General features: G+C 36.0%; 1 protein-coding gene across 43 annotated transcripts in view; it reads right to left on the bottom strand.

Moving 5' to 3' along the window:
• The window catches only part of LOC128658091 (calpain-8-like), a 268,397-nt gene that overhangs the window by 36,168 nt on the left and 206,347 nt on the right, over window positions 1-25,882 (bottom strand). For 15 of the 43 annotated variants that reach the window (XM_053712555.1, XM_053712553.1, XM_053712567.1 and 12 more), the window contains 5 exons: window positions 22,175-22,252; window positions 10,795-10,872; window positions 3,875-3,952; window positions 1,426-1,503; window positions 156-233 (listed from right to left, as the gene is read on the bottom strand). In XM_053712555.1, coding sequence (XP_053568530.1) covers window positions 156-233; window positions 1,426-1,503; window positions 3,875-3,952; window positions 10,795-10,872; window positions 22,175-22,252 — 390 coding nt within the window. The remainder of the gene's footprint in view (window positions 1-155; window positions 234-1,425; window positions 1,504-3,874; window positions 3,953-10,794; window positions 10,873-22,174; window positions 22,253-25,882) is intronic. The other 28 variants (XM_053712561.1, XM_053712573.1, XM_053712571.1 and 25 more) reach the window with 14 other exon arrangements.

Here is a 25,882-nt window from a genome sequence, read left to right as displayed (position 1 = left end):
AGTGTTTAGTTTAATCTCTAGTGTTAAGTAAAGTGATACGTCTCTAGTGTTTAGTTACATTTCCAGTGTTTAGTTATGTCTCTAGTGCTTAGTAACATTTCTAGTGTTTAGTAACAACTTCAGTTTAGAGTACTACTTTATAAAATATTACTTACTTCTTCTGCTTCAGCTACAGTCTCTGTTTTGTCTTCAGCAACAGTTTCACTTTCTTTTACTTCTTTTTCTTCCGATACCTTAGAAAAGTTTAAATTGGGAAAGAAATTTGATTGATTTTATTAAAATTATACAAACACAAAAGTAACGCCTCTAGTGTTTAGTAAAGTCCCTACTGCTTAGCAACGTCTCTACTGCTTAGCAACATCTCTAGTGTTTATTTATGTCTCTAGAGTTTAGTAAAGTCTCTAGTGTTTAGTTACAACTCTAGTGTTTAGTTACAACTTTAGTGATTAGTTGTGTATCTAGTGTTTAGTAATGTGACACAACACTAGTGATTAGTTACATCTCTAGTGTTTAGTTACGTCTATAGGGGCTGATTTATTAACGGTCGAAAGGCCCTGAATGCATCTGTTTTTCTGTGCAAGCCTTCAGGTTTGCTGGAAACAGGAGTTAAGATGCAGCCGTTTTAAGATGTCTCGAATATGATCGTGTTCATTGATACCCCCGATTGGCCGCAAATCTGCAGGGGGCGGCATTTCACAAGCAGTTCACCAGAACTGCTTGTGCAATAGTAAATGGCGACAGTGTATGCTGTCGGCATTCATCAATGTCTGCCGGACATGATCCAATGATCCACTACAGCGGATCATGTCCGTCCGACAGTTTGTAAATTGGCCCCATAGTGTTAAGTAATTTATACGTCTCTAGTGTTTAGTTATATGTCTAGTGTTTAGTTACAGCTCTAGGGGTCTATTTATATATGTGCGCACAGACATGATCCGCTATAGCGAACCATGTCTGCCGCACATCGATAAATGCCTACAGCATAAGCTATCAGCCCGATCGTACATGAAACAAAGGGAACAGGGGCCATTTGGCCCTTGTTAAATAGACCCCCTAGTGTTTAGTAACGCCTTTAGTGTTTAGTAACGTCTTTAGTGTTTAGTAACATCTTTAGGGTTTAGTATTGTGTTTAGTGTTTAGTAATGTCCCTAGTGTTTAGTAATGTCTCTAGTGTTTAGATATGACTCTAGTGTTTAGTAACGTCCTTAGTGTTTAGTTACGTCCCTAGTATTTAGATATGACTCTAGTGTTTGGAATGCCTCTCTAGTGTTTAGAAATGGCTCTCTAGTGTTTAGATATGACTCTGTATAGTGGAATTTGATAGTAATCTGAGGAGTTGTGCTCAGATGATATAAGTGTATAGTGCAAATTAAAATGGAATTCACGACTTCAGTTTAGAGTACTACTTTATACAATATTACTTACTGCTTCTGCTTTAGCTACAGTCTCTGCTTTTTCTTCAGCAACAGTTTCACTTTCTTTTACTTCTTTTTCTTCAGATACCTTAGGAAAGTGTAAAATGGGAAAAATTTTTTTTAGATTTTTTAAAAATTATACATACATAAAAGTAATGTCTCCAATGTTTAGTAACGTCTCTAGTGTTTAGTTATGATGTTTGTGTTTAGTTAAGTCTCTAGTGTTTAGTTATGTCTCTAGAGTTTAGTAACGTCTCTAGTATTTAGTTACAACTCTAGCGTTTAGTTACATCTCTAGTGTTTAGTTATGCCTTTAGTGTTTAGTAACGTGATACGTTTTCAGTTACGTCTCTAGAATTTTGCAACATCTCTAGTGTTTAGTAACGTCTTTAGTGTAGCGTATCATGTCCGCCTCAGATTGATAAATGCCGACAGCATACGCAGTCAGCATTCATCATTACACAAGCATTTCTCAAGAAATGCTTGTGCATTACCACCCCCTGCACATTCTAGCAGAGGGTGTCAATCAACCCAATCATATTTGATCAGATGAATTGCTGTCCGCCACCTCAGAGGTGTCGAACAAGTTAAGAGCAGCGGTCTTAAGACCGCTGCTTCTTAACTTCTGTTTCTGGCGAGCCTGAAGGCTCGCGCGGAAACAGCTGCTTGATAAATCGGCCCCCTAGTGTTTAGTTACAACTTTAGTGTTTAGTTACATCTTTAGTGATTAGTTACATCTCTAGTGTTTAGTAATGTGACACGTCTCTCTAGTGAATAGTTACATCTCTAGTGTTTAGTAATGTGACACTTCTCTCTAGTGAATAGTTACATCTCTAGTGTTTAGTTACATCTTTAGTGTTAAGTAAAGTGATATGTCTCTAGTGTTTAGTTACAATACTAGTGTTTAGTTACATCTCTAGTGTTTAGTTATGCCTTTAGTGTTTAGCAACGTGATATGTCTCTAGTGTTTAGTTACGTCTCTAGTGTTAAGTAATGTGAAACGTCTCTAGAATTTAGTTACATCTCTAGTGTTTAGTTATGCCTTTAGTGTTTAGTAACGTGACACATCTCTAGTGTTTAGTTACGTCTCTAGTGTTTAGTTACGCCTCTAGTGTTTAGTTACGTCTCTTGAGTTTAGCTAAGCCTCTAGTTTTTAGTAACATCTCTAGTTTTTAGTTACAGCTCTAGTTTTTAGTAATGTCTCTAGTGTTTAGATATGACTCTAGTGTTTCGTAATGTCCCTAGTGTTTAGTAACGTCTCTAGTGCTTAGTAACGTCTCTAGTGCTGAGTAATGTCCCTAGTGTTTAGATATGACTCTAGTGTTTAGTAACGTCACTAATATTTATATATGTCTCTAATTTTTATTTATGACCCTAGTTTTCCGCTATGACTCTAGTGTTCCGTTATGGCCTTCTAGTATTTCCTTATGACTCTAGTGTTTATTTATGGCTCTCTAGTGTTTAGTAATGTGACACATCTATCTAGTGAATAGTTACATCTATAGGGGCCGAATTATCAAACTCTAAAGACTGCTCCATAACTTGTCCGCCTGCTCTGAGGCAACGGACAGAAATCAACCCGATTGAATGCAATTGGGTTAATTGACACCCCCTTTGATAAATATGCCCCCTAGTGTTTAGTTACATCTTTAGTGTTAAGTAAGTGATACGTCTCTAGTATTTAGTTACAATTCTAGTGTTTAGTTACATCTCTAGTGTTTAGTTATGCCTTTAGTGTTTAGTATCGTGATATGTCTTTGTGTTTAGTTACGTCTCTAGTATTTAGTAATGTGACACGTCTCTAGAATTTAGTTACATCTCTTGTGTTTAGTTATGCCTTTAGTGTTTAGTAACATGACACGTCTCTAGTGTTTAGCTACATCTCTAGTGTTTAGTTAAGTCTCTAATTTTTAGTAACGTCTCTAGATTTTAGTTACGTCTCTAGTGTTTAGTTACGTCTCTAGAGTTTAGTAACATCTCTAGTGTTTAGTAACATCTCTAGTGTTTAGTAACATCTCTAGTGTTTAGTAACATCTCTAGTGTTTAGTAACATCTCTAGTGTTTAGTAACATCTCTCGTGTTTAGTAACATCTCTAGTGTTTAGTAACATCTCTAGTGTTTAGTAACATCTCTAGTGTTTAGTAACATCTCTAGTGTTTAGATATGACTCTAGTGTTTAGTAACCTCACTAGTATTTAGTAACGTTACTAGTATTTAGTATCCTCACTAGTATTTAGATATGTCTCTCATGTTTATTTATGACCATAGTTTTCCGCTATGACTATTCTGTTATGGCCCTCTAGTGTTTCCTTATGATTATAGTGTTTAGATATGACTTTGTATAGTGGAATTTGATAGTAATCTGAGGAGTTGTGCTCAGATGATATAAGTGTATATTGCAAAGTAAAATGGAATTCACAACTTCAGTTTAGAGTACTGCTTTATACAATATTACTTACTGCTTCTGCTTCAGCTACAGTCTCTGTTTTGTCTTCAGCAACAGTTTCACTTTCTTTTACTTCTTTTTCTTCAGATACCTTAGAAAAGTGTAAAATGTTAAAAGAAATTTTATTGGTTTTATAAAAATTATACAAACACAAAAGTAATGTCTCTAATTTTTAGTAACGTCTCTAGTGTTTGGTAACGTCTCTAGTGTTTAGTTATGATGTCTGTGTTTAGTTACTTCTCTAGTGTTTAGTAAAGTGATGCGTCTCTAGTATTTAGTTACGTCTCTAGTGTTTAGTAACGTCTCTACTGCTTAGCATTGTCTCTAGTGCTTAGTAACATATCTAGCATTTAGTAACGTCTCTAGTATTTAGTAACGTCTCTAGTGTTTAGTAACGTCTCTAGTGATTAATTACGTCTCTATTGTTTAGTAAATTGATATGTCTGTAGTCTTTAATTACATCTAATGTTTAGTAACCTCTCTAGTGTTTACTAACGTCTCTATTGTTTAGTAACATCTCTAGTGCTTAGTAACATCTTTAGTGTTTATTAACGTCTCTAGTGTTTAGTTACATCTCTAGTGTTTAGTAACGTCTCTACTGCTTAGCATTGTCTCTAGTGCTTAGTAACATCTCTAGCATTTAGTAACGTCTCTAGTATTTAGTAACGTCTCTAGTGTTTAGTAACGTCTCTAGTGATTAATTACGTCTCTATTGTTTAGTAAATTCATATGTCTGTAGTCTTTAATTACATCTAATGTTTAGTAACCTCTCTAGTGTTTATTAACGTCTCTATTGTTTAGTAACATCTCTAGTGCTTAGTAACATCTTTAGTGTTTATTAACGTCTCTAGTGTTTAGTTACATCTCTAGTGTTTAGTAATGTCTCTATTGTTTAGTAACTTCTCTATTGTTTATTAACTTCTCTAGTGTTTATTAACGTCTCTAGTGTTTGGCTACATCTCTAGTGTTAAGTAACATCTTTAGTGTTTATTAACGTCTCTATTGTTTAGTAACATCTCTAGTGCTTAGTAACATCTTTAGTGTTTATTAACGTCTCTAGCGTTTAGTTACATCTCTAGTGTTTAGTTACGTCTCTATTGTTTAGTAACTTCTCTATTGTTTAGTAACTTCTCTAGTGTTTATTAACGTCTCTAGTGTTTGGCTACATCTCTAGTGTTTAGTAACATCTTTAGTGTTTATTAACGTCTCTATTGTTTAGTAACATCTCTAGTGCTTAGTAACATCTTTAGTGTTTATTAACGTCTCTAGTGTTTAGTTACATCTCTAGTGTTTAGTAACATCTTTAGTGTTTATTAACGTCTCTAGTGTTTAGTTACATCTCTAGTGTTTAGTTACATCTCTAGTGTTTAGTTATATCTCTAGTGTTTATTAACGTCTCTAGTGTTTAGTTACATCTCTAGTGTTTAGTAACATCTTTAGTGTTTATTAACGTCTCTATTGTTTAGTAACATCTCTAGTGCTTAGTAACATCTTTAGTGTTTATTAACGTCTCTAGTGTTTAGTTACATCTCTAGTGTTTAGTTACGTCTCTATTGTTTAGTAACTTCTTTAGTGTTTATTAACGTCTCTAGTGTTTAGTTACATCTCTAGTGTTTAGTTACGTCTCTATTGTTTAGTAACATCTCTAGTGCTTAGTAACATCTTTAGTGTTTATTAATGTCTCTATTGTTTAGTAACATCTCTAGTGCTTAGTAACATCTTTAGTGTTTATTAACGTCTCTAGTGTTTAGTTACATCTCTAGTGTTTAGTTACGTCTCTATTGTTTAGTAACTTCTTTAGGCCTAGATTTAGAGTTCGGCGGTAAAAGGGCTGTTAACGCTCCGCGGGTTTTTTTCTGGCCGCACCATAAATTTAACTCTGGTATCGAGAGTTCAAACAAATGCTGCGTTAGGCTCCAAAAAAGGAGCGTAGAGCATTTTTACCGCAAATGCAACTCTCGATACCAGAGTTGCTTACGGACGCGGCCGGCATCAAAAACGTGCTCGTGCACGATTCTCCCATAGGAAACAATGGGGCTGTTTGAGCTGAAAAAAAACCTAACACCTGCAAAAAAGCAGCGTTCAGCTCCTAACGCAGCCCCATTGTTTCCTATGGGGAAACACCTCCTAAGTCTGCACCTAACACCCTAACATGTACCCCGAGTCTAAACACCCCTAACCTTACACTTATTAACCCCTAATCTGCCGCCCCCGCTATCGCTGACCCCTGCATTACACTTTTAACCCCTAATCTGCCGCTCCGTAAACCGCCGCCACCTACGTTATCCCTATGTACCCCTAATCTGCTGCCCTAACATCGCCGACCCCTATGTTATATTTATTAACCCCTAATCTGCCCCCCACAACGTCGCCGACACCTACCTACACTTATTAACCCCTAATCTGCCGAGCGGACCTGAGCGCTACTATAATAAAGTTATTAACCCCTAATCCGCCTCACTAACCCTATCATAAATAGTATTAACCCCTAATCTGCCCTCCCTAACATCGCCGACACCTACCTTCAATTATTAACCCCTAATCTGCCGACCGGAGCTCACCGCTATTCTAATAAATGTATTAACCCCTAAAGCTAAGTCTAACCCTAACACTAACACCCCCCTAAGTTAAATATAATTTTTATCTAACGAAATAAATTAACTCTTATTAAATAAATAATTCCTATTTAAAGCTAAATACTTACCTGTAAAATAAACCCTAATATAGCTACAATATAAATTATAATTATATTATAGCTATTTTAGGATTAATATTTATTTTACAGGCAACTTTGTAATTATTTTAACCAGGTACAATAGCTATTAAATAGTTAAGAACTATTTAATAGTTACCTAGTTAAAATAATTACAAATTTACCTGTAAAATAAATCCTAACCTAAGATATAATTAAACCTAACACTACCCTATCAATAAAATAATTAAATAAACTACCTACAATTACCTACAATTAACCTAACACTACACTATCAATAAATTAATTAAACACAATTGCTACAAATAAATAAAATTAAATAAACTATCTAAAGTACAAAAAATAAAAAAGAACTAAGTTACAGAAAATAATAAAATATTTACAAACATAAGAAAAATATTACAACAATTTTAAACTAATTACACCTACTCTAAGCCCCCTAATAAAATAACAAAGCCCCCCAAAATAAAAAATTCCCTACCCTATTCTAAAATACAAATATTACAAGCTCTTTTACCTTACCAGCCCTGAACAGGGCCCTTTGCGGGGCATGCCCCAAGAATTTCAGCTCTTTTGCCTGTAAAAAAAAACATACAATACCCCCCCCCCAACATTACAACCCACCACCCACATACCCCTAATCTAACCCAAACCCCCCTTAAATAAACCTAACACTACCCCCCTGATGATCTTCCTACCTTGTCTTCACCATGCCAGGTTCACCGATCCGTCCTGGCTCCAAGATCTTCATCCAACCCAAGCGGGGGCTAGACATCCACTGAAGAAGTCCAGAAGAGGGTCCAAAGTCTTCCTCCTATCCGGCAAGAAGAGGACATCCGGACCGGCAAACATCTTCTCCAAGCGGCATCTTCTATCTTCTTCCATCCGATGACGACCGGCTCCATCTTGAAGACCTCCAGCGCGGATCCATCCTCTTCTTCCGACGACTAGACGACGAATGACGGTTCCTTTAAGGGACGTCATCCAAGATGGCGTCCCTCGAATTCCGATTGGCTGATAGGATTCTATCAGCCAATCGGAATTAAGGTAGGAATTTTCTGATTGGCTGATGGAATCAGCCAATCAGAATATAGTTCAATCCGATTGGCTGATCCAATCAGCCAATCAGATTGAGCTCGCATTCTATTGGCTGATCGGAACAGCCAATAGAATGCGAGCTCAATCTGATTGGCTGATTGGATCAGCCAATCGGATTGAACTATATTCTGATTGGCTGATTCCATCAGCCAATCAGAAAATTCCTACCTTAATTCCGATTGGCTGATAGAATCCTATCAGCCAATCGGAATTCGAGGGACGCCATCTTGGATGACGTCCCTTAAAGGAACCGTCATTCGTCGTCTAGTCGTCGGAAGAAGAGGATGGATCCGCGCTGGAGGTCTTCAAGATGGAGCCGGTCGTCATCGGATGGAAGAAGATAGAAGATGCCGCTTGGAGAAGATGTTTGCCGGTCCGGATGTCCTCTTCTTGCCGGATAGGAGGAAGACTTTGGACCCTCTTCTGGACTTCTTCAGTGGATGTCTAGCCCCCGCTTGGGTTGGATGAAGATCTTGGAGCCAGGACGGATCGGTGAACCTGGCATGGTGAAGACAAGGTAGGAAGATCATCAGGGGGGTAGTGTTAGGTTTATTTAAGGGGGGTTTGGGTTAGATTAGGGGTATGTGGGTGGTGGGTTGTAATGTTGGGGGGGGGGTATTGTATGTTTTTTTTTACAGGCAAAAGAGCTGAAATTCTTGGGGCATGCCCCGCAAAGGGCCCTGTTCAGGGCTGGTAAGGTAAAAGAGCTTGTAATATTTGTATTTTAGAATAGGGTAGGGAATTTTTTATTTTGGGGGGCTTTGTTATTTTATTAGGGGGCTTAGAGTAGGTGTAATTAGTTTAAAATTGTTGTAATATTTTTCTTATGTTTGTAAATATTTTATTATTTTCTGTAACTTAGTTCTTTTTTATTTTTTGTACTTTAGATAGTTTATTTAATTTTATTTATTTGTAGCAATTGTGTTTAATTAATTTATTGATAGTGTAGTGTTAGGTTAATTGTAGGTAATTGTAGGTAGTTTATTTAATTATTTTATTGATAGGGTAGTGTTAGGTTTAATTATATCTTAGGTTAGGATTTATTTTACAGGTAAATTTGTAATTATTTTAACTAGGTAACTATTAAATAGTTCTTAACTATTTAATAGCTATTGTACCTGGTTAAAATAATTACAAAGTTGCCTGTAAAATAAATATTAATCCTAAAATAGCTATAATATAATTATAATTTATATTGTAGCTATATTAGGATGTATTTTACAGGTAAGTATTTAGCTTTAAATAGGAATTATTTATTTAATAAGAGTTAATTTATTTCGTTAGATAAAAATTATATTTAACTTAGGGGGGTGTTAGTGTTAGGGTTAGACTTAGCTTTAGGGGTTAATACATTTAATAGAATAGCGGTGAGCTCCGGTCGGCAGATTAGGGGTTAATAATTGAAGGTAGGTGTCGGCGATGTTAGGGAGGGCAGATTAGGGGTTAATACTATTTATGATAGGGTTAGTGAGGCGGATTAGGGGTTAATAACTTTATTATAGTAGCGCTCAAGTCCGCTCGGCAGATTAGGGGTTAATAAGTGTAGGTAGGTGTCGGCGACGTTGTGGGGGGCAGATTAGGGGTTAATAAATATAACATAGGGGTCGGCGATGTTAGGGGTAGCAGATTAGGGGTACATAGGGATAACGTAGGTGGCGGCGATTTGCGGTCGGAAGATTAGGGGTTAATTATTTTAAGTAGCTTGCGGCGACGTTGTGGGGGGCAAGTTAGGGGTTAATAGATATAATACAGGGGTCGGCGGTGTTAGGGGCAGCAGATTAGGGGTACATAAGTATAACGTAGGTGGCGGTCGGCAGATTAGGGGTTAAAAATTTTAATCGAGTGGCGGCGATGTGGGGGGACCTCGGTTTAGGGGTACATAGGTAGTTTATGGGTGTTAGTGTACTTTAGGGTACAGTAGTTAAGAGCTTTATAAACCGGCGTTAGCCAGAAAGCTCTTAACTCCTGCTATTTTCAGGCGGCTGGAATCTTGTCGTTAGAGCTCTAACGCTCACTGCAGAAACGACTCTAAATACCAGCGTTAGAAAGATCCCATTGAAAAGATAGGCTACGCAAATGGCGTAGGGGGATCTGCGGTATGGAAAAGTCGCGGCTGAAAAGTGAGCGTTAGACCCTTTAATCACTGACTCCAAATACCAGCGGGCGCCCAAAACCAGCGTTAGGAGCCTCTAACGCTGGTTTTGACGGCTACCGCCGAACTCTAAATCTAGGCCTGCGTGTTTATTAACGTCTCTATTGTTTAGTAACATCTCTAGTGCTTAGTAACATCTTTAGTGTTTATTAACGTCTCTATTGTTTAGTAACATCTCTAGTGCTTAGTAACATCTTTAGTGTTTATTAACGTCTCTATTGTTTAGTTACATCTTTAGTGTTTATTAACGTCTCTAGTGTTTAGTTACATCTTTAGTGTTTATTAACGTCTCTATTGTTTAGTAACATCTCTAGTGCTTAGTAACATCTTTAGTGTTTATTAACGTCTCTAGTGTTTAGTTACATCTCTAGTGTTTAATTACGTCTCTATTGTTAAGTAACATCTCTAGTGCTTAGTAACATCTTTAGTGCTTATTAAAGTCTCTAGTGCTTAGTAACGTCCCGAGTGATTAGTAACGTCCCTAGTGATTAGTAACGTCCCTAGTGATTAGTAACGTCCCTAGTGTTTAGTAACGTCCCTAGTGATTAGTAACGTCCCTAGTGATTAGTAACGTCCCTAGTGATTAGTAACGTCCCTAGTGATTAGTAACGTCTCTAGTGCTAAGTAACGTCCCTAGTGATTAGTAACGTCCCTAGTGATTAGTAACGTCTCTAGTGCTAAGTAACGTCCCTAGTGTTTAGTAACGTCCCTAGTGATTAGTAACGTCCCTAGTGATTAGTAACGTCTCTAGTGCTAAGTAACGTCCCTAGTGTTTAGTAACGTCCCTAGTGATTAGTAACGTCCCTAGTGATTAGTAACGTCCCTAGTGATTAGTAACGTCCCTAGTGATTAGTAACGTCCCTAGTGTTTAGATATGACTCTATTGTTTAGTAATGTATTGTAGTGTATAGTGCAAAGTAAATGGAATTCAAGACTTGTTTAGAGTACTGCTTTATGCAATATTACTTACTGCTTTTGCTTCAGCTACAGTCTCTGTTTTGTCTTCAGCAACAGTTTCACTTTCTTTTATTTCTTTTGCTTCAGATACCTTAGAAAAGTGTAAAATGGGAAAGACATTTTATTGATTTTATTAAAATTATACAAACACAAAAGTAACGTCTTATAATGTTTAGTTACGTCTCTACTGCTTAGCAACATCTCTAGTATTTAGTAACATCTCTAGTGCTTATTTACGTCTCTAGAGTTTAGTAACAACTCTAGTGATTAGTTAGGTATTTAGGGCGAGATTACATACACGGCGCAAGCTTCATCGTAACTGATGACACCTGCGTCGCCCGTAATTTCACCTTGCACATTGGGGAATCCAATAATCCCGCCGGAAGTGCTGTAAGCCTGAAAAACTAGCGATGTCCAGAAATGTGCGTAAATACACATTTCCTGGAGTAGACCAGTGACTTGTGACACTTTAGAAACTGCCGGCGCCTAAGAAAAAAAAAAAAAATTAAACCTCCAGTAAAAGTCTAACCCGCCTCCCAAAAATAAACCGACACGTGAAAACCCCCTATATCCACAATCCCCCCACATTGCAACTAATAAAAAAGTATTAACCCCTAAACCGACAACCCCCCACAAAGCAATATGCCTAATTAAACTATTAACCCCTAATCCGCCATTCACCCACAGCGCAATCTATCTAATAAATGTATTAATCCCTAATCCGCCATTCACCCACATCGCAATCTACCTAATAAATGTATTAACCCCTAATCCGCCGTTCACCCACATCGCAAACTACCTAATAAATTTATTAACCCCTAAACTGCCAAACCTACACTGCAAAGTAACTAATTAACTTATTAACCTCTAAAACGCCAAATCCCCACATCGCAAAGTAACTAATAAAAATATTAACCCCCTAAACCACCAAACCCCCACATCGCAATAAACCTAATTAATCTATTAAATCCTAAACCGCCAAACACCCACAATGCATATAACTAATTTAATTACAAAGCCCCTAACCTAACACCCCCTAAATTAACCTCAAATTACATAATATACTAAATTACAATTAAAATAAAAAATCCTAACAGTACTTTAAAAAAAATAATATATATATATAAGATTAAATTAAATTAAACTAAAATTACAAAAAACAGCCCTTTTACATTAAATAAATACTAAAACCCCGCCACCCACCAAACCCCCCAAAATAAAAAAAAACTAACACTAAAAAATCCTAAACTATCCTAAAGGGGCATTGTCCTTAAAATGTTTTTTTTTGGGGAGGTTTGGGGGGGGGGGTTACTGTTAGGGGGAACTTTGTTTTTTTTTAAATGTAAAAGAGCTGTCAATGCCCCACAAAAGGCCCTTTTAAGGGTTATTGGTATTGGCTATTTTTATTTTGGGGGAGCTTTTTTATTTTCATAGGGATTAGGTTTAACTTTTACATTTTTGATAATTTGGTTTATTTTTTTCTGTAATGTTAGACTTTTTATATTTTGTAATTTGTGATTAATTTAAACTAGATTATGAGTCTTGCGTTAGGGTTAAAAAGCAGCGTTGAGAGGTCCCAACACTGCTTTTTAACGCCCGCTGGTATTACGAGTCTGGCAGGTACAGGTGTACCGCTCACTTTTTTTCTGCGACTCGAACATACAGCAAATCCATTTACGTCAATTGCGCATCCTATCTTTTCAATGGGATTTTCCTAACGCCGGTATTATGAGTCTTGGAAAAAGTGAGCGGTACAGCCTCTCCTGTCAAGACTGTTACCGCATTTAAAAGTCAGTAGTTAAGAGTTTTATGGGCTAACGCCGTAACATAAAACTCTTAACTAAAGTGCTAAAAAGTACACTAACACCCATAAACTACCTATTAACCCCTAAACCGAGCCCTCCCCACATCGCAAACACTTAAATAATTTTTTTAACCCCTAATCTGCCGACCGGACATCTCCGCCACTTTAATAAATATATTAACCCCTAAACCGCCGCACTCTCGCCTCGCAAACTCTAGTTACATTTTATTAACCCCTAATCTGCTATCCCTAACATCGCTGCCACCTACCTACATTTATTAACCCCTAATCTGCCGCCCCAACATCGCCAACACTATACTAAATGTATTAACCCCTAAACCTAAGTCTAACCCTAACAGCCCCCTAACCTAAATTTAATTTAAAATAATCTAAAATTACTACAATTAAATAAATGAATCCTATTTAAAACTAAATACTTACCTTTAAATTTAACCATAAGCTAGCTACGATATAACTAATAATTACATTGTAGCTAGCTTAGGGTTTATTTTTATTTTACAGGCAAGTTTGTATTTATTTTAACGAGGTAAAATAGTTATTAAATAGTTATTAACTATTTAATAACTACCTAGCTAAAATAAATACAAATTTACCTGTAAAATAAATCCTTACCTAAGTTACAATTACACCTAACACTACACTATAATTAAATTAAATCCCTAAACTAAATACAATTAATTACAATTAAATTAAATAAACTAAAGTACAAAACCCCCCCACTAAATTACAGAAAATAAAAAAATTATTACAAATTTTTAAACTAATTACACCTACTCTAATCCCCCTAATAAAATAAAAAAGCCCCCCAAAATAATAAAAATCGCTACCCTATACTAAATTACAAATAGCCCTTAAAAGGGCCTTTTGCGGGGCATTGCCCCAAAGTAATCAGCTCTTTTACCTGTAAAAAAAAATACAATACCCCCCAACATTACAACCCACCACCATCACACCCAACCCTACTCCAAAACCCACCCAATCCCCCTTTAATAAAAATCTAACCCCTTGAAGATCACCCTACCTTGAGACGTCTTCACCCAACCGGGCCGAAGTCCTCTACAAAGCCGTGTGAAGTTGTCCTCTAGACGGGCAGAAGTCTTCATCGAATCCGGGCAGAAGAGGTCCTCCAGACGGGCAGAAGTCTTCATCCAGGTGGCATCTTCTATCTTCATCCTTCCGGGGTGGAGCGGGTCCATCTTCAATCCAGCCGACGCGGAGCATCCTCTTCAAACGAAATCCAACTGAAGAATGAAGTTTCCTTTAAATGAAGTCATCCAAGATGGCGTCCCTTCAATTCCGATTGGCTGATAGAATTCTATCAGCCAATCGGAATTAAGGTAGGAAAAATCCTATTGGCTGATGCAATCAGCCAATAGAATTGAAGTTCAATCCTATTGGCTGATCCAATCAGCCAATAGGATTGAGCTTGAATTCTATTGGCTGTTCCAATCAGCCAATAGAATGCGAGCTTAATTATATTGGCTGATTGCATCAGCCAAAATGATTTTTCCTACCTTAATTCCGATTGGCTGATAGAATTCTATCAGCCAATCGGAATTGAAGGGACGCCATCTTGGATGACATCATTTAAAGGAACCTTCATTCTTCAGTTGAACTTCGTTTGAAGAGGATGCTCCGCGTCAGCTGGATTGAAGATGGACCTGCTCCGCACCGGAAGGATGAAGATAGAAGATGCCACCTGGATGAAGACTTCTGCCCATCTGGAGGACCTCTTCTGCCCGGATTCGATGAAGACTTCTACCCGTCTGGAGGACCACTTCGCCTGGCTTCGTAGAGGACTTTGGCCCGGTTGGGTGAAGATGTCTCAAGGTAGGGTGATCTTCAAGGGGTTAGTGTTAGGTTTTATTAAGGGGGGATTAGGTGGGTTTTAGAGTAGGGTTGGGTGTGTGGGTGGTGGGTTGTAATGTTGGGGGGGCATTGTATTTTTTTTTACAGGTAAAATAGCCGATTACTTTGGGGCAATGCCCCGCAAAAGGCCCTTTTAAGGGCTATTTGTAATTTAGTATAGGGTAGGGATTTTTATTATTTTGGGGGGCTTTTTTATTTTATTAGGGGGATTAGAGTAGGTGTAATTAGTTTAAAATTTTGTAATTATTTTTTTATTTTCTGTAATTTAGTGGGTTTTTTTGTACTTTAGTTTACTTAATTTAATTGTAATTAATTGTATTTAGTTTAGGGATTTAATTTAATTATAGTGTAGTGTTAGGTATAATTGTAACTTAGGTTAGGATTTATTTTACAGGTAATTTTTCATTTATTTTAGGTAGGTAGTTATTAAATTGTTAATAACTATTTAATAACTATTCTACCTAGTTAAAATAAATACAAACTTGCCTGTAAAATAAAAAATAAACCCTAAGATAGCTACAATGTAATTATTAGTTATATTGTAGCTAACTTATGGTTTATTTTATAGGTAAGTATTTAGTTTTAAATAGGATTAACTTATTTATTTGTAGTAATTTTATTTACATAATTTAAAATTATATTTAAATTAGGGGGTGTTTGGGTTAGACTTAGGTTTAGGGGTTAATAACTTTAATATAGTCGCGGCGACGTTGGGGGCGGCAGATTAGGGGTTAATAATTGTAGGTAGGTGGCGGCGACATTGGGGTTGGCAGATTAGGGGTTAATAAATATAATGTAGGTGCCGGCGATGTTAGGGGCAGCAGATTAGGGGTTCATAGGTATAATGTAGGAGGCAGCGTTGTCCGGAGCGGCAGATTAGGGGTTAATAAGATTATGCAGGTGGCAACGATGTCGGGGGCGGGAAATTAGGGGTTAATAAGTGTTAGATTGGGGGTGTTTAGAATCGTGGTTCATGTTAGGGTGTTAGGTGTAGCCATAACTTTTATTTCCCCATAGGAATCAATGGGGCTGCATAAAGAGCTGAACGCTGCTTTTTGCAGGTGTAAGTTTTTGTTTCAGCCGGCTCAGCCCAATTGTTTCCTATGGGGAAATCGTGCATGAGCACGTTTAGCCAGCTCACTGCTACCGTAAGCAGTGCTGGTATTGAGGTGAGATGTGGAGCAAAATTTTGCTCAACGCTCACTTTTCTGTGGCTAACGCAGCCTTTCAGAAAACTCGTAATACCAGCGTTGTCTTAAGTGAACGGTGAGAAAAAAAGGCTCGTTAGCACCGCAAGTCTTACTGACAAAAACTCGTAATCTAGCTGTTAGTTTTTTTATTTTTAAAGTAATGTTAGGTTTTTTATTTTAATTGTAATTTAGTATTTTTTAATTTTAGGTAATTGAGGTTAATTTTGGGGTTAATTTAGGTTAGGGGGCTTAGTAATTTAATTAGTTATTTGCGTTGTGGGGGATTGGCGGTTTAGGATTTAATATCTTAATAAGGTTAATTGCGTTGTGGGGGGATGGCGATTTAGGGGTTAATATACTTTATTAGGTAGTTTGCAATGTGGGTAAATGGCGCATTAGAGGTTAATAGTTTAATTAGGCGTATTGCAATGTTTGGGTTCGGCGGATTAGGGGTTAATATACTTTATTACTTATTGCAGTGTGGGATTGCGGTTATCAGGTAGATATTGCGCATGCATTAGGTGTTGGTTTATATTTTCAGGGAGTTACGGTGCTTACATTTTCAGCGTAAGACTGTTGCGCCTGCCTATGTGTGGCGAGGTGAAAATTAAGTTAAAATTTAACTTAACACTATAGACGTAACTAAACACTAGAGATGTAACTAATCACTAGACGTGTCACATTTCTAAATACTAGGGGCGAGATTACATATGCGGCATCGCCCGCAAAAGCCGGCGACGCCTGTGTTTAGTCCGGTCCTTGCTCTGAATATGTGATACCAACTTGCAACGCAGTTTTTTGCTTATGGGAGTAAAATTAGCAGACGACGGGTGGAATATACGTGCCGCATTTATATGCGGCACAATATATGTGATAGCAAAACCGGAATAAACACTGGCGTTGCCTGCTTTTGCGGGCGACACTGCATATGTAATTTCGCCCCTAGTGTTTAGTAATGGGACACGTCTAGTGATTAGTAACATCTCTAGTGTTTAGTTACGTCTATAGTGTTAAGTGATATGTCTCTGGTGTTTAGTAACATTTCTAGTGTTTAGTAACGTCTTTAGTGTTTAGTAACGTCTCTAGAGTTTAGTTACGTCTCTAGTGTTTAGTAATGTCTCTAGTGTTTAGTAATGTCTTTAGTGTTTAGTAACGTCTCTAGAGTTTAGTAATGTCTCCAGTGTTTAGATATGACTCTAGTGTTTAGTAATGTCCCTAGTGTTTAGTTACGTCTCTAGAGTTTAGTAATGTCTCTAGTGTTTAGTAATGTCTCTAGTGTTTAGTAATGTCTCTAGTGTTTAGTAATGACTCTAGTGTTTAGTTACGTCTCTAGTGTTTAGTAATGACTCTAGTGTTTAGTAATGTCTCTAGTGTTTAGATATGACTCTAGTGTTTAGTAATGTCTCTAGTGTTTAGTAATGTTTCTAGTGTTTAGATATGACTCTAGTGTTTAGTAACGTCTCTAGTGTTTAGTAATGTCTCTAGTGTTTAGTAATGTCTTTAGTGTTTAGTAACGTCTCTAGAGTTTAGTAATGTCTCTAGAGTTTAGTAATGTCTCTAGTGTTTAGTAACGTCTCTAGTGTTTAGTAATGTCTCTAGTGTTTAGTAATGTCTTTAGTGTTTAGTAACGTCTCTAGTGTTTAGTAATATCCCTAGTGTTTAGTTACGTCTCTAGAGTTTAGTAATGTCTCTAGTGTTTAGTAATGTCTCTAGTGTTTAGTAACGTCTCTAGTGTTTAGTAACGTCTCTAGTGTTTAGTAACGTCTCTAGTGTTTAGTAATGACTCTAGTGTTTAGTAATGTCTCTAGTGTTTAGTAACGTCTCTAGTGTTTAGTAATGTCTCTAGTGTTTAGATATGACTCTAGTGTTTAGATATGACTCTAGTGTTTAGTAATGTCTCTAGTGTTTAGTAACGTCTCTAGTGTTTAGTAATGTCTCTAGTGTTTAGTAATGTGTCTAGTGTTTAGTAATGTCCCTAGTCTTTAGTAATGTCCCTAGTGTTTAGTAATGTCTCTAGTGTTTAGTAATGTCTCTAGTGTTTAGTAATGTCCCTAGTGTTTAGTAATGTCCCTAGTGTTTAGATATGTCTCTAGTGTTTAGTAATGTCTCTAGTGTTTAGATATGACTCTAGTGTTTAGTAATGTCTCTAGTGTTTAGTAATGTCTCTAGTGTTTAGTAATGTCTCTAGTGTTTAGTAATGTCTCTAGTGTTTAGTAATGTCTCTAGTGTTTAGTAATGTCTCTAGTGTTTAGTAATGTCTCTAATGTTTAGATATGACTCTAGTGTTTAGTAATGTCCCTAGTGTTTAGTAATGTCTCTAGTGTTTAGTAATGTCTCTAGTGTTTAGTAATGTCTCTAGTGTTTAGTAATGTCTCTAGTGTTTAGTAATGTCTCTAATGTTTAGATATGACTCTAGTGTTTAGTAATGTCCCTAGTGTTTAGTAATGTCTCTAGTGTTTAGTAATGTCTCTAGTGTTTAGTAATGTCTCTAGTGTTTAGTAATGTCCCTAGTGTTTAGTAATGTATCTAGTGTTTAGTAATGTCTCTAGTGTTTAGTAATGTCTCTAGTGTTTAGATATGACTCTAGTGTTTAGTAATGTCCCTAGTGTTTAGTAATGTCTCTAGTGTTTAGTAATGTCTCTAGTGTTTAGATATGACTCTAGTGTTTAGTAATGTCTCTAGTGTTTATCTATGTCTCTAGTGTTTAGTAATGTCTCTAGTGTTTAGTAATGTCTCTAGTGTTTAGTAATGTCTCTAGTGTTTAGTAATGTCTCTAGTGTTTAGTAATGTCTCTAGTGTTTAGATATGACTCTAGTGTTTAGTAATGTCTCTAGTGTTTAGTAACGTCTCTAGTGTTTAGATATGACTCTAGTGTTTAGTAATGTCTCTAGTGTTTATCTATGTCTCTAGTGTTTAGTAATGTCTCTAGTGTTTAGTAATGTCTCTAGTGTTTAGTAATGTCTCTAGTGTTTAGTAATGTCTCTAGTGTTTAGATATGTGTCTAGTGTTTAGTAATGTCTCTAGTGTTTAGATATGACTCTAGTGTTTAGTAATGTCTCTAGTGTTTAGTAATGTCTCTAGTGTTTAGATATGACTCTAGTGTTTAGTAATGTCCCTAGTGTTTAGTAATGTCCCTAGTGTTTAGATATGACTCTAGTGTTTAGTAATGTCTCTAGTGTTTAGTAATGTCTCTAGTGTTTAGTAATGTCTCTAGTGTTTAGTAATGTCTCTAGTGTTTAGTAATGTCTCTAGTGTTTAGTAATGTCTCTAATGTTTAGATATGACTCTAGTGTTTAGTAATGTCCCTAGTGTTTAGTAATGTCTCTAGTGTTTAGTAATGTCTCTAGTGTTTAGTAATGTCTCTAGTGTTTAGATATGACTCTAGTGTTTAGTAATGTCCCTAGTGTTTAGTAATGTCTCTAGTGTTTAGTAATGTCTCTAGTGTTTAGATATGACTCTAGTGTTTAGTAATGTCTCTAGTGTTTATCTATGTCTCTAGTGTTTAGTAATGTCTCTAGTGTTTAGTAATGTCTCTAGTGTTTAGTAATGTCTCTAGTGTTTAGTAATGTCTCTAGTGTTTAGATATGACTCTAGTGTTTAGTAATGTCTCTAGTGTTTAGTAACGTCTCTAGTGTTTAGTAATGTCCCTAGTGTTTAGTAATGTCTCTAGTGTTTAGATATGACTCTAGTGTTTAGTAATGTCCCTAGTGTTTAGTAATGTCTCTTGTGTTTAGATATGTCTCTAGTGTTTAGTAATGTCTCTAGTGTTTAGTAATGTCTCTAGTGTTTAGTAATGTCTCTAGTGTTTAGTAATGTCTCTAGTGTTTAGATATGACTCTAGTGTTTAGTAATGTCTCTAGTGTTTAGTAACGTCTCTAGTGTTTAGTAATGTCCCTAGTGTTTAGTAATGTCTCTAGTGTTTAGATATGACTCTAGTGTTTAGTAATGTCCCTAGTGTTTAGTAATGTCTCTAGTGTTTAGATATGACTCTAGTGTTTAGTAATGTCTCTAGTGTTTAGTAATGACTCTAGTGTTTAGTAATGACTCTAGTGTTTAGTAATGTCTCTAGTGTTTAGTAATGTCTCTAGTGTTTAGTAATGACTCTAGTGTTTATCTATGTCTCTAGTGTTTAGTAATGTCTCTAGTGTTTAGATATGACTCTAGTGTTTAGTAATGTCTATAGTGCTTAGTAATGTCTCTAGTGTTTAGATATGACTCTAGTGTTTAGTAATGTCCCTAGTGTTTAGTAATGTCCCTAGTGTTTAGTAATGTCTCTAGTGTTTAGATATGACTCTAGTGTTTAGTAATGTCCCTAGTGTTTAGTAATGTCTCTAGTGTTTAGATATGACTCTAGTGTTTAGTAATGTCCCTAGTGTTTAGATATGACTCTAGTGTTTAGTAATGTCTCTAGTGTTTATCTATGTCTCTAGTGTTTAGTAATGTCTCTAGTGTTTAGATATGACTCTAGTGTTTAGTAATGTCTCTAGTGTTTAGATATGACTCTAGTGTTTAGTAATGTCCCTAGTGTTTAGTAATGTCTCTAGTGTTTAGATATGACTCTAGTGTTTAGTAATGTCTCTAGTGTTTATCTATGTCTCTAGTGTTTAGTAATGTCTCTAGTGTTTAGATATGACTCTAGTGTTTAGTAATGTCTCTAGTGTTTAGATATGACTCTAGTGTTTAGTAATGTCTCTAGTGTTTAGATATGACTCTAGTGTTTAGTAATGTCTCTAGTGTTTAGATATGACTCTAGTGTTTAGTAATGTCTCTAGTGTTTAGATATGACTCTAGTGTTTAGTAATGTCTCTAGTGTTTATCTATGTCTCTAGTGTTTAGTAATGTCTCTAGTGTTTAGATATGACTCTAGTGTTTAGTAATGTCTCTAGTGTTTAGATATGACTCTAGTGTTTAGTAATGTCTCTAGTGTTTAGATATGACTCTAGTGTTTAGTAATGTCTCTAGTGTTTATCTATGTCTCTAGTGTTTAGTAATGTCTCTAGTGTTTAGATATGACTCTAGTGTTTAGTAATGTCTCTAGTGTTTATCTATGTCTCTAGTGTTTAGTAATGTCTCTAGTGTTTAGATATGACTCTAGTGTTTAGTAATGTCTCTAGTGTTTAGATATGACTCTAGTGTTTAGTAATGTCTCTAGTGTTTAGATATGACTCTAGTGTTTAGTAATGTCTCTAGTGTTTAGATATGACTCTAGTGTTTAGTAATGTCTCTAGTGTTTATCTATGTCTCTAGTGTTTAGTAATGTCTCTAGTGTTTAGATATGACTCTAGTGTTTAGTAATGTCTATAGTGCTTAGTAATGTCTCTAGTGTTTAGATATGACTCTAGTGTTTAGTAATGTCCCTAGTGTTTAGTAATGTCCCTAGTGTTTAGTAATGTCTCTAGTGTTTAGATATGACTCTAGTGTTTAGTAATGTCTATAGTGCTTAGTAATGTCTCTAGTGCTTAGTAATGTCTCTAGTGTTTAGATATGACTCTAGTGTTTAGTAATGTCCCTAGTGTTTAGTAATGTCCCTAGTGTTTAGTAATGTCTCTAGTGTTTAGATATGACTCTAGTGTTTAGTAATGTCTCTAGTGCTTAGTAATGTCCCTAGGGTTAAGTAATGTCTCTAGTGCTTAGTAATGTCCCTAGTGTTTAGATATGACTCTAGTGTTTAGTAATGTCTCTAGTGTTTAGTAATGTCCCTAGTGTTTAGTAATGTCTCTAGTGTTTAGATATGACTCTAGTGTTTAGTAATGTCCCTAGTGTTTAGTAATGTCTCTAGTGTTTAGATATGACTCTAGTGTTTAGTAATGTCCCTAGTGTTTAGTAATGTCTCTAGTGTTTAGTAATGTCTCTAGTGTTTAGTAATGTCTCTAGTGTTTAGTAATGTCTCTAGTGTTTAGTAATGTCCCTAGTGTTTAGTAACGTCTCTAGAGCTCAGGGCCGGATTGGGCAGCCGGGATACCGGGAAAAATCCCGGCGGGCTGCCGGCCGACAGCTCAGCTGGGCTGGCTGCTGCTGTGTATAAATATTTTTGCAATTGCAGCTTTCTTTGCTCGCTAAGTTTGCTAGCCACCGACAGAGACTGTGTGTAAGCTGTTACTCCTGCTAATGAAAATAACTAAGCACCTGTTTGCTGACAGGTGGAGCCTTAAGTAACATGAAAGTGAGAGAACCATGTGATGAGAAGTGAGAGAAGTAAAACATGAAATGGAATCCTGACAGTAACGTCCCTAGTATTTAGATATGTCTCTAGTGTTTATTTATTACTCTAGTGTTCTGCTATGACTCTAGTGTTCCATTATGGCTCTCTAGTGTTTCCTTATGACTCTAGTGTTTAGTTATGGCTCTCTAGTGTTTCCTTATGACTCTAGTGTTTAGTTATGGCTCTCTAGTGTTTAGATATGACTCTATATTGGGGAAGTTGATAGTAATCTGAGGAGTTGTGCAAAGTGCAAAGTAAAATAGAATTCACTTCTGTTTAGAGTACTGCTTTATGCAATATTACATACTGCTTCTGCTTCAGCTACAGTCTCTGTTTTGTCTTGAGGAACAGTTTCACTTTCTTTTACTTCTTTTTCTTCTGATACCTTAGAAAAGCGTAAAATGGGAAAGAAATTTGAATGATTTTATAAAAATTATACGTACACAAAAGTAACGTCTCTAATGTTTAGTAACGGTTGGTGTGTTTAGTAACGTCTCTACTGTTTAGTAACGTCTCTAGTGTTAGTAACGTCTCTAGTGTATAGTCATGATGTCTGTGTTTAGTTACATCTCTAGCATTTAGTTACATCTCTAGCATTTAGTTACATCTCTAGCATTTAGTTACGTCTCTAGTGTTTATTTATGTCTCTAGTGTTTAGTAACTTCTCTAGTGTTTAGTTACAACACTAGTGTTTAGTTACGTCTCTATTGATTAGTTAGGTCGCTAATGTTTAGAAACTTGATACGTATGTAGTCTATAGTTACATCTCTATTGTTTAGTAACTTCTCTAGTGTTAAATTACATCTCTAGTGTTTAATAACGTCTCTAGTGTTAAGTAACGTCTCTAGTCTTTAGTTACAATTGTAGTGTTTAGTTAGGTCTCTAGTGATTAGTTACGTCTCTAGTGTTTAGTAACATTGTACGCCTCTAGTGTTTAGTTACGACTATAGTAACATCTCAAGTGTTTAGTAATGTCTCCAGTGTTTAGATATGACTCCAGTGTTTAGTAATGTCCCTATTGTTTAGTAACGTCTCTAGTGGTTAGTAATGTCCCTACTGTTTAGTAACATCCCTAGTGTTTATTACTGTTATATATTTACGTAACAATATTTTTGATAAATAGAATTATGAATATTAATAATCAATCACAAAATTATCGTCAGCAATACCTCCAATTAATATAATAGAATCTTATCAATACACCCAAATGAAACGTTATATCATTTCTGTAGTGTATTCCAAAATGCTATTGAGGTATCTAGAAATTATCCCGATAAAATTATTATAAATATTAATAATTAATCTCAAATTAAATGAATCCTAAATTCTGACCAGTTAATCTTTATATACAAATTGACTATATTCATGCAAAAGAAACAATAGGGTATTGATTATGGCCAAATATGTATGTCTAGTTGTTACAATATTCTATATAAAGCCAGTTATAAAATATTTAGATTAATCAATATTCAATTAATCGTCAGGTACCTCAATATTATGGGCGCAATGTTTCCATGGATTAACCTTAACTAAAAATGAATTAAACATCAAATATTACCATTCAACTTTGCAAGAACGATTTATAATTATCCATAAATATTAACCAATTCAATATATAGCTTATTTAACAACGTTATATCAAAATCGCACAATAAAATCTTAGCTTAACTCCCACAATCTAATGGAATTTCCAGGGAAATATAATTCACTATTTTCAACCCAATATAATCTAATGTACTTCACATAAATCCAGAGATTGCTATACAATTATCAATTCAACACAATAGCCAATGTGCAATTCTTAGGGGAGTTCACAAAAAATAAAACAAAGAGTTTATAAATATAGAATACAAAACCTTTCCTTTCAACAGTAAATTGCTTAATTCTATTTATTATTATTTATAGACTACACAGGCCTATGGAACACCTACCTGTAACTACAAATTACACTTACAAATCACAGCTATACTTAAACTACTACTATAGAGAATACCTTTGATTTAAAATATTAAATATATTTAACATTCGCCATACATTACCAGCCCCAATGAGAGTTCAATCTCCCAGATAACTCTATTGTCATATATTTAAGGGAGATATTGCACAATCTGAAGGTGAATAGTAGGTCAAATTTTTTCACTTTTTTGATATAAAGAGGGTCCCAAACGTTTATCTCACAAAGACTTGTATATCCAAGGCAGCAATTTAACCAAGCAAAGATCAGGCTTAGTCAGTCACAAGTCAAAGTAAGCAGCATCAGCGCCTTTGGTATTTTTCTCCCCCTAGATAATATCTGAGTATTTATGCTTGTGCCTGTGGTACACTGTTGGCCACTGGCAGTAATCCTAAAAAAGGATTATTAGATTGCTGAGCCGTAAGAGCTTAAATCATATTAGCAAATTGTTCACATAATTGATTTAACTGTGTTCTAATTTGACCCACTTTATTGAACAAATTATTTCTACCCATGGGCCGGTTTTTTGATGCCTGAGGGTAGTGATTCCTGGATTCTTGGTATCCCTTAGCATCATAGCTATTGTATCTATCTTGATGCGGTTGTCTTTGGGGTTCAACTTGTCCAATGTTAATATCCTGGGGTGCACTATTTAATTGGGGTGTCTGGTTATCTTGAGAGTATCTGTGCCTCTTAGAGTATATACTTCTACGGGGATACCGATTATCTTGTGGGTATTCGTCTCTTTGGGGATACCTATTTATCTGGGTATGCCCCCCATTTAGAGTATATTCTCTTCTATCAGCCTGCAGATTCTGCACCTCAGTCCTTGGTAGGGTAGGGGCAGACTCAAAACTTTGTGAGGAAGGCCCACTTCCGTATAAGTTTTCCTTTTGGATTAAAAATTTAGGGGGCTAGGTGACACCCTAGTTTTGGCCACTACTTTAGGGTTGGTCCTTTGCTCTCTTTTAACCCCCTGTTCACTGGACTGCTGAATAGAGTATCATTGTGTACTTTCTATGATCAGTCAATCCGATGAACAGTTATCATCAAAGTCTCCAGCCAGATTTACTGATGTGTGAGGGTAATGCTTCATAAAATACATTTTCAAATTCTGAGCTATCAAATTTGGGGTTGTTTTCGGCCATGCAGTATGCTCCTTTTAGTGTAGAGAGGAATTTGATTGGGCTTTGATTTGCCCCACATTTCAAACTGTATACAGCTGCTTTTGCCGTGGTGGCTGTGCCATACTGCCCAAACTCCCTTTTGCACTGTTGCTTTGTTTCACACCAGGAATGGATATTCATTTCCTTTAGTGAAGCAAAGAACTTTCGGTGTTTACCATCAAATACCCATGGCAGAAATTTAATTTTAGACTGCTCACTATTAACATTTAATATAGATAAAGCATTTTCATAGGCCTCTAAATGATCGATTATAGAAGTGGTCCCCCTTCTGGAGAATACAGGTACTGCATTGCTTAAGAATTTAATTATCTTAGGGGTGTCATAAACCATATTACATTTTGGGTTCTCCCAGGGACCTTATTAATTGGGCTGGAGCGCTCCCTATCTGTTCTATTTTTACTACAGGGAGATTCCTTACGTGTATTATTATTATATGGGCTATCTGGGTAGTTGGCTCCACCCTCTGACTCATTATAATAGCTGGCCTCTGTTTCTGAGGTGTAGAAATTCCCTGAATTTAAAACATTAGGTGACTGTCTATTTGGGAAGTATATTTCTGAGCCATTTGGGGTCCTCTGTTTAATTTCTTCTCTTATACCTTGTATCTCATTTCTCAGGAATTCTTTTAAGGATTTCATGATCTCTGCATTGTTTTCATCACTAATGGAGGAGGGCTTATTATTGCAGAGTTGCTCATTTAATCTTTTTATTTTAGCGATTAATTTTTGGTTATGTTTATCTAAGGCAGCCATGTCTTGTTTAAGTGTAACAATTTTATTTTGGGCTGTTTCTAAATTTTCTTCGCTTTTGCGTGATGAGCGAATTTAATCTCTTAGCTGCTTTAATTGCCATTCTTTTTATATAAAGTGAGTGG

Source organism: Bombina bombina, chromosome 4 (assembly GCF_027579735.1).
Source record: "Bombina bombina isolate aBomBom1 chromosome 4, aBomBom1.pri, whole genome shotgun sequence".
Lineage (NCBI taxonomy): Eukaryota > Metazoa > Chordata > Amphibia > Anura > Bombinatoridae > Bombina > Bombina bombina.
Note: the sequence above shows the minus strand (reverse complement) of the source record. Positions and strands in the feature narration are given on the sequence as shown.